Below are 9,624 nucleotides of genomic sequence, written 5' to 3' on the forward strand. Positions count from 1 at the left end.
CTGTACACTGTATTCTAAAAAAAATCCTTAATAAATACTAGATCTAATTTTTAAAAAATACAAGTCTATGGTTTCTACAGCTTTTAAAAAGTCAACAGCTCGAGCAATATCGCCTTTAAAAGCAAGTCTGTCATTGTTTTCTAATCGCAACTTTATGCTTATTGAACCCATGTTTTGATAACCTTTAGTGCAAAAAAATATGTTCACTGTGAAATAAATTTCTTGTAACAAGTTTTGCCTCTAAAATGTGTCATTGGTCAGCTGTGGAGCTGTGACGTAGGCCATATATTAGTATACTTTTTTACAAAATGTGTTCAAGAAGCGGGAAGTGCTGTGAACAATCCCATTTTCTGGGAACTCTTAAAAGATACTGATCGCCTGATCTGACTGATCTAGATGGAACATAAATCTGGATGAGATCATATGAGGAGGGAGTTTGTTATTATAGATCTAGATCTACTACACATTCGAAGTTTCGATCCCGGCAATGGTGCCTCATGCCTTCTGTGTTTGCGTCACGAGATAGCGCCTCAACACACAACACAACACCGGCCACTCATTACAGTCGAAATTTATAGACATCTAGCATACAGCAACGCACAGTCGTCACTGCATGTCAGACGTGCTCCCCACAAGTACATGGTTTATGGTGCCACTTGAAGCTTGTACAAACTGGAACGGGCGGCGGCCTGGGTATGGTAAGTGTTTTACGGCGCTCGCAACTGCATACTGCATAATGTCATAAAAATATGAGCGCGCGGGACACAACATTTTCAGTAGGTTGGAAATTTTGAATTTTGCTCGGATAGCGGACGATGCCTACTCTTAACGATTTTGGACCACCAAGGGATCTTTAACGTGCGCAGCTTGCACACGGGACCTTCGAAATTTTTCGCCCCTTGTCCGAGAAGGCTAGGTGTAGATCTTTCCTACCAGAAGATCAGGGGTGTGGCTGAAAGGCAGCAGTAAGAAGGAGCCAAGGAGTAACAGTAGAAAGGCTGCAGAAAGAGTCAGGAGCCCAGAGGAGGGGGAAAAGGATGTGAGGGAATGGGGGCAGAAAGTGATGACGGAAGCAGACGACAGAAAATTGTTAGAGTAGAGAGCAGATAGGAAAGGTGGTGAAAGTAGACAATTTCAGAAAATAAGATTTTTCCGTTTCTACCCGGATTCGAACCCGGTGCCTTTGTATGAGAGGCAAACACCTTCACCTCTAGGCCACGAGAGCCCTCTGGCGGCCGGGAGGAAGGGGGGGGGGTGTTATCTAAGCTGCACCAATTCAAATCTTTTTCATTATCGGAGAGTACATCACGTCTTTTCGTTTTCTTTCTTTCTACATTTTCTTTTTTCTACCTTTTCAGTTCTTTTCTTTATTTTTTGGTTTTACTTATATTTACTTTATTTATTGTTTCTTAACATTTTTTTAAACCGGGGGGTGTCGAATCAAAGGAAAATAATAATGATGATATTTTACGTGTACGGTATTTAAAGAATAGAAATACGAGGATTTAGATATAACTTAGAGGATTTCAGAAATGTGTCCGTGCATAAAAAAGGGGGCGCGGGAGGGCGGTTGGTTGTTCTTACTACAAATGTAATAGTACGATAGTCTAATTGTTCCTCATACTCAGCCAGACTGTTGCGGATTTGTTCAACTAGACCAGTTTTTGTTTTGTTTTGTTCTGCTTTGGGCTTGTTGGTTGTTTTTTGTTGTTGTTGTTGTTGTTTGTTTGGGTTTTTTGTTTTTGTTGTTGTTGTTGTTGTTTTGTTGTTGTTGTTTTTTGGGGGTACATGAATGGGACTAGTGGATTACTATTGAAGGTGCCAAGTTTATTTTTATTTATTTTTTTAATGCACGAATTGCAACCCCTAGGCTAGTGGGACCTAAATATGTTCTGAAAATAATGTTTATTACATAGATTTATTTATATACACCGTCTTTCTATTGGTATACTGTATTTCATTCAGTTCATACTAAGTCTTGACAGGCAATTCGAAGCAACATGACTCATGAATGATCTAACTTGTGTCGATGGGGGTCATCAGAAATTTTCAATCGATCACGAAGCACGACTGGTCCTTTGGACCACCACAAAAAGACTCTACGCAGGTTCAAAGTAATCAAAGGTCGCTCTGTTCTGTTTGTTCCTACAGAAAAGCCGAGTGATGTCTTGTACTAGTAATTATAGGTTTTTTGATGAATGGTAAACCATTGTGGTTGACCATGTGACCTTGATTTCTTTGTTCTGTACGCCATTAAAGACTCAATAAAAAAATTGTTCCAGAAATTCATGAGAACAGGCAATCAATCAAATAAATGGTTTCCGTTCCCAAGAAGGACAATTTCAATTTCAGGAATACACTTCACGGGGACATAGTCCTTTAATTCATCTCTTATTTGTTCGGTTTCTAGTGTAACATAAAAACAACAAAGTGTAACAAGCACAACACGTCTAAATATTGTTCATCACTCTGAAATTGAGTTTTAATGTATTTTAAAATCAAGTTGTATACAGATCACACGTGTAAAACAAAACTCTATAGCTAGCTAGCAAATACAATAGCATCATCATCACCATCACCAACATTATCATCATCATCATCATCATCATCATCATCATCATCATCATCATCATCATCATCATTATGTAACAAGCACTAACAATAGACCTATCTATATATGTGTATTTCCATACAAAAAAAGAAAATCAACAAATCTTTGAAATCTTTATACTGTACCTGTAACATTTTTGATTAAAAAGAAACTGACAACTTTACAGTGCATTATGTGAATTTACGAAATTAGTGGAGAGAGAGAGAGAGATAGAGAGAGAGAGAGAGGGGGGGAGGGGAGAGAGAGAGAGAGAGAGAGAGAGAGAGAGAGAGAGAGAGAGAGAGAGAGAGAGAGAGAGAGAGAGAGAGAGAGAGAGAGAGAGAAGGGCCGAGGTGATTGGCGAAGTACACGAAGTGCCTGGTTATTGAAGTCCCAGAAGGCCTACTTCTTTTAGGACAGAAGACGTAAGGAGATGAATGAATGACTGAATGTAAGTTGGGTTGTTTTTTGTTGTTGTAGCTGTTTTGTTTATTTTTTATTTATTTATTTTTTGTTTGTTTGTTTGTTTGGGGGGGGGTCTTTTTAAAGGGGGGGGGGGGTCTTGGGTAAAGATTGTGTTATCAATGATTTGCAGTTCAACATATCGACTTTCATAAATGTTTTATATAGCCACGCCTGTTACTAAGTTTGCTGTATAAGCAGCCTTTCTTTCATTATTGTTGTTGTTGTTTCAATCACTTAATAAGTTTGTTCACCGTGGCTTCGGTCACTTTTTCCCCAACAACCCCTGCACCTTCCATTACTTTTTCCCCAACATACTCCGCACCTTCCATTATTTTTTCCCCAACATACACCACACCATCGACTACTTTTCCCCCAACATACGTCACACCTTCAACAGCTTTTCTCCCCAGATATTCTAAAGGAGCTAAAACGCCTTCTCCAAATTTGACCAAAGAGTCAAAAAACCCTCCCTTTTCTGCCTTTTTCTGCAATTCATCCTGAACTTCATCAAACTTCCTTTTGCTCTCTGCCAATTCCTCTTTCATTTTCTTTAGTTGGTCTGCATATTTCTTTTGGTCTTTTTCGCGCTGCGCCTGGTCAAACTTGTCTGTAATGTACAAAAAGGACTCTACGATTGCCTTGAGAGGTTGGAGAACACCGGTTCCCTGATCCGCCAGATAGATTTCCTCTATCAGCTGATTTGCTTTCATCTTTAGATCCGCCACCTGTAGTGGAGCATCCACCTGGTCGATTTTGATTTCTTCTAAGGATTGTGTCAGAAGGTTGCATTGCTTCTTAATTTTTTCTTCCATCTGAGGTAGCTTTGATTTCAAAATCAACTTTTTGCGCTCGCCGTCCATTTGGACAAACTGGGCGTTGGTGTAGCGAACGCCGTTGTTAGGGAGCGCGTTCACAACATTAACTAACTGTTCCACCTGTTCCCACTTTGTGTTCGGATCTCTCGATCGGTTGTTGAACAACACAACCCGCCCGCCGCATTCTTGGATGAAATTGGCAAAGTCGTTGTCTTGCTTTTTGCACCATTCAAGAGGCGTCATGTCTGGGGTTCCATCTTCCTCCATCGAGTCTAGAAAGTTGTCGCCACAGGTCATCACACACACGCCGTACTTCCGAAACACGTCATGACCCAGCATGCCTTTGAGGAAGTTTAAACTGTCCTGTTCTTCTTTTGTGAACCGAATGCCGAACCTGTAAACAATTATCATAGCGTGGAAGCCTTCAGTGCACATGGTCATCGCTTTGGCCATGTCCGTGATCGATTTCTTCACAGCCTTTTCCACGTTCAGTCGGGTTTCCCCAATCCCTGGACCGTCGATGACTTTAATGAAGCAACTTTCACGCTCTGCCCAAGCCGCTCTGACGTTAAAAGTCACCGAAGACGTGGAGGAGGAGGCTACAAACTCTTTCCGCCCCAAGATAGAGTTGCCAGTTGCGGATTTGCCATGGCCAGTCTTGCCCAACAGAAGCAAGTCGAAAGTCGGTTTTGTCTGGAAGGCCATCATAGGAGTTTCCTGGTGAACATAGAGAGAAGAGTAGAGATGGAAAATAAACGAAGCATTATAGTGTACGAATAAAGCTAGTGATCAAAAAAAAAAAGAAAGAAAAAAAACCCACCCACTCCTCACCAGCACAATGACATAAAAGTCTCGAACTGTCGAACTCTTGTCCTTGCAACTCGCTGGCGATATCGGGGGGGGGGGGGGGGGCGCACATGGGCACATTTACATTAGTTTAATAGGGACTGTGCAACTAAAAACCGTGAAAAGTGGAGGCACCCGACGAGGCTCACTGTCACACAGCGCCCCTTCGATCCTCTTGAATTATAGGATCAGTAAGCAGTAAGTAGTACATGTAACAGCTAAGACAGTTGGTGTGGCGGATAGAGGTGTAATAGCGCACGTTGTTCTACGTTTTCATATATAGCTTTGTGTATATATATATATGTTTTGTGAGTGAGTGAGTGTGTGTGTGTGTGTGTGTGTGTGTGTGTGTGTGTGTGTGTGTGTGTGTGAAAGAGACAGAAAGAGAATGTGCATGTGTATTTGTGTGTGTGTTTGTGTGTGTGTGTGTGTGTGTGTGTGTGTGTGTGTGTGTGTACAAACGTGGAGTCAAATCTGATATAACAGCTTCCTGCACATGTGACCACATTCCAATTCCCTGTTGCGTTTTTTATAATGCTACTGTCCAAGAAATTCACCTGTCTAAGGCAAAGACTTTTCTCCTCACAATGGGTGGTCGAGTTGGACGATTTCGACCGTATAGGATCATTATTATGAGTACATGATGTATTATATTTATCAAGTATATTTCTCTTGCAGTATAAAAAAAAAACGAAACAAAATGCAATTGAAGGAGGGGGAGATGCTTGTTTGTACAGATGATTGCTTTGGGCAGGTGGTCGTTAGATCAGGGTCGACAATTCAGTCGAACCCCTCAAAGACGACCACCCGTTGTCAAGGAGAAAGGGGTTATCTAAAAGGGTGAACGTGTTAGACAGTGTCTCTACCAAGCCCCTCCACCGTGTTTTTCTTTAAGCGTATTCGATGTCCGCTAATAATACGTTGACATTTAAATGATTTAAAATTACTCACGTTTAGTTTGTTTTGGTATGCGGGCGGGACACACCAAACATTTCCAGTTGGTAGGAAATTTTGAATTTTGCCAGAGTGGCGGCCGAAGCCTACTCTTATCGATTTTGGACCACCAAGGGATCTTTAACGTTTGCAATTTGCACCCGGGAGCTCCGAGATTTTTCGCCCTTTTCCGAGTAGGCTAGGTGTACATCTTACCTACCATAAGATCAGGGGTGTGGCTGAAAGACAGCAGTAAGAAGGAGCCAAGGAGAAGCAGTAGAAAGGTTACAGAAAGAGTCTGGAGCCAAGAGGATGGGACAAATGAGGTGAGGGGGTGGGGGCAGAGAGTGAAGACGAAAGCAGACGACAGAATATTGCTTGGGAGCAGGAAAGGAGGTGAAAGGAGACAAATTAGAGAAGAAAAATCTCCATCGCTATCCAGATTCGAACTCGGGACCAATTGAATGAGAGGCAAACACTTTAAGCTCTAGGCCACGAGAGCCCCCTCACGTTAAGTCAAAAGGAGGGTTTAGCCATGGTATCAAAAAGTAACAGAGTTTTTGTTTTTTAGCAACCTTTGGCCTTTTCCCTCTTGTTTCGATTATTTAAATCTAAGTTTAACAGCCTTTATTATAATAAACCAGTATTTGTATAGCGCATATTAGACCTATATTCGCTCTCGATAGAAAACTCTGTGTGTTTTACAAATTACATTATTACCTTAGCAGATCCAAGGACACTCAAAAACATTCTTGGCTTCCCGGGAAGCATACAGTGCAAACAATCGAAAAACACTCAAATGTACTAACAAACTAAATTTAACTTACAATATCTTTCGCTATCTATAGGCGGGTACCCACCACCCGTCTGGAAAAAGTGAGGAAAATTCGTGTTAAGTGCCTTTCCCAAAAGTGTAATACCGAGTTGCTGACGGGATTCGAACCCACGACCTCAAGGTTGCTAGCCCAACAGTCTAACCACGAGTCATATGTCACATGATTATTCGGATAATATAATAATAGATCTATCAAGTAACAAAGGATGTATTTTCTCAAATCTGTCTGCAATAGGGCTGTGTGAGTATCACCGAGTCCTTTAAAACTCAACGAGAGTATAATATTATGTACTATCAAACCTCGTTGTACCGCCAGCCCTGCTTACTGCCAGGTTTAGCCATTGTACGAAAAGCGTCACCTATAATATAAACATAGATCTAGTCTTTGCGCCTTTACACAGCCATCCGTCAACTGCCTCAGTTGTTGTACGGTCCTACAACTGTAATTTGACCCCTTTGTATCACCAGTGAACTGGCCGCCAGAAGTAGGCCTACGCAGTAGGCGGCGCACGGCACATCCACTATCCACTCGGTGGCTGCTTGATAATCTTTCATTTTCATACACAATAAGTCTCAACGAGCTAAAACTAGGACTAGATCGCACTCTTTTCACCAATTTGCTCCGTCCCCGCCCATCCCACCTCCCCAAACCTTGCCTTGCAGATTGCAAGCAATATGGATAGATCGACATTGATGTTGTGCAGAAGAGTACAAAATATAACTTTGTAATTCAGAATAAAATTTTGTTCCTCGCGAGAATCCGACTAAATTCGATAAGCTGATTACGAAAATGATATTATTTTTAAGTCGCCTTGAGAAACTTTAAAGGAACCTAGCCATCTATGCCCCCCGCCGTAAAAAATCTGGCGCCGACAGATATTAGCCCAATACCTTACAGGCTGACTTTCTGGTTTTTGTTTTGTGAGGGCTCACGGTTAAGTCTAAGTGACAGCTCGAACGGAGATAACTCATAAATCCATCCAGTGATTGGTACACAAGTTCTCCTGACGTTGGGCATTCGGTGCTACATTTATCTAACAGAAGACATGAAAACCTCGTTGTACCATCAGCCCCGCTGTACCGCCAAGTCCATCCTCATCCCAAGGTAGGCGGTGTAACGGGGTTTGGCTGTAGTCTGTAAAAGTCTCCGAGATTTTAATGTGCTTTTTTCAAACTACCCGTCACTTTTTTCAACGCTGGTTTTAAAGAAACAGCCCACCCTCCCCCTCTCTACAGTGCAACAGAATTGGTTTTGTCTGCTTCGTGTGCGTGTGTGTGTGATATTTGTTTGCAACGAGCACTGAAAAGTTATAATACGGTATAGAGCTATAATCTATATATACATGTAATACATTTTAATATTTTATTTTTATATGCATTTATGTCTTACAAAATTGCAACCATGTTAATTATTACCAACAATACAAATATAAATCATAAAGACGTTACATGTACTTTTATAGCTCCCTGTCACTTATGTCTCTGAGAAAGTGTTTCACAGTACGTAATTATCTTCCTCAGCAGACCATGTGATTTTTTTTCTTCTTCGTTTCAAGTCCATTCAAAGGAGTAGTGAGCCATTCAGTCATGCTAACTTCATTTACTCAATGCATTATGCTCCTTTTTAGACTTCATCTGAAACTTCTAGTCATCATAGATTAGAGCATACCTGTTGGAGTAAATGGTGTAAAGCACTCTTACCTTTTTGTTAATAGTGTCACTGTTTGATATTGATATGTATTTTCTTGATATTCTAATTTGAAGATTCATTTGATTTCTAGAATTCATGTTGTATGGATAAAAAGAGCAAGTTGTCATAGTAGGAATAAGTTTTTACAACATCAAAACCCCAAAAGCGCCAAATGGACCCCAAAGAAAGAAATGGGTGGTTTCACCATATTATTTTCACTCTATTTATTAGAGGGTCCAAATGAACCCCAAAGATGTAAATCTCAAAATTCAGGGGAGACATTTCGGGGTGAGTAAACCATGCACGTGAGAGAAACAAAATTTGGGGTGGTTAGGCAGGGGGTAAAATCAGGAAAAGTCAAGAAATTTCAGATTCGTAGGTCAAAAATTGGCGATTTTAGAGCAAAATAACATGGCCTTGGGGTCTATTGGACCCAAAAGATAGAAATAGGGTTGGTTTAAATTTTTTTTAAAAATTTAGGTAAGTGTTTTAAGGCGTCTCGCAACTGCATAAGGTCATATGAGCGCGCGGGAGACACCAAACATCTTCAATTGGTAGGAAATTTTGGATTTTGCGCGGGTGGCGGCCGAAACCTACTCTTATCGATTTTAGACCACCAAGGGATCTTTAACGTGCGCAACTTGCACACGGGACCTCCAAGATCGGAGATTTTTTGTATTTTATATATAAATTTCTGAAGGAAAGTTTTTAATCTAGCCTTGATTGTTGTCGAAAAAATTGGTTAAATTTAGACAAATTGATACAAACTGCTGGGCAAAGTGTGGATGACATCCATTCACGATATTTTAGGATACGTTGCGCCCACAAACATCTTAGATCTAGACGGGCAAGCGCACTCGCTGACTGAGCACGTGGGCGTATTACCAAAGATTCTTGTAGAGAATCTTTGGTATTACGTCTGCGCCATTTTGGACACCGGCTGTACCTGTACTCGCTAGCGCGGCTAGTACTAGTGCTGATGACTGTTTACGTAACTCAGTTACTCGTCATACATGCGTGATCAGCGTACACGTCTTTCAGTTTTCACTTGTGGTTCGGAATGGAAAAGGTTCGAGTTAGACATGGAGAGCCGTCAGAACATTTTTGTGTGGCTTGGGGCTGCTCAAATAAACAGAAGACAAGGGATGGGAGAAAGTTTCACAAGTATGCTTGTTTTATTTTGTTCTAGCATTTGTGACTTCTTTTGCATGCACAATGTTGTTTTATCTTTAGCCAGGCAAAGTGCAACTGCGTTTATCGCAGCTGAAAACTGACTGTAAGTGTACCAGACACTTACCTTCTTTTTTTTTTACTTTTACAACATTAAAACCCCTTTTTGAATTAAACAAAACTAACATAATTAGGCAGTCCGGGTTAGGGGCATTTTCTACCTGTCGTATAGAAAGAAATTGACTACCAACTGTTACTTGAAAATGGTTGGGGGGGGGGG

The 9,624-nt window shown here is 41.0% G+C and overlaps 1 protein-coding gene across 1 annotated transcript in view; it reads right to left on the bottom strand.

Moving 5' to 3' along the window:
- Positions 1-2,383: 2,383 nt before the first annotated feature.
- LOC101855669 (immune-associated nucleotide-binding protein 9) overlaps positions 2,384-9,624 on the bottom strand; it is a 12,263-nt gene continuing 5,022 nt past the window's right edge. The window contains exon 2 of the mRNA XM_005105352.2: positions 2,384-4,587. Coding sequence (XP_005105409.1) covers positions 3,286-4,578 — 1,293 coding nt within the window. The 5' untranslated portion in view covers positions 4,579-4,587 and the 3' untranslated portion in view covers positions 2,384-3,285. The remainder of the gene's footprint in view (positions 4,588-9,624) is intronic.

Source organism: Aplysia californica, unplaced genomic scaffold (assembly GCF_000002075.1).
Source record: "Aplysia californica isolate F4 #8 unplaced genomic scaffold, AplCal3.0 scaffold00466, whole genome shotgun sequence".
Lineage (NCBI taxonomy): Eukaryota > Metazoa > Mollusca > Gastropoda > Aplysiida > Aplysiidae > Aplysia > Aplysia californica.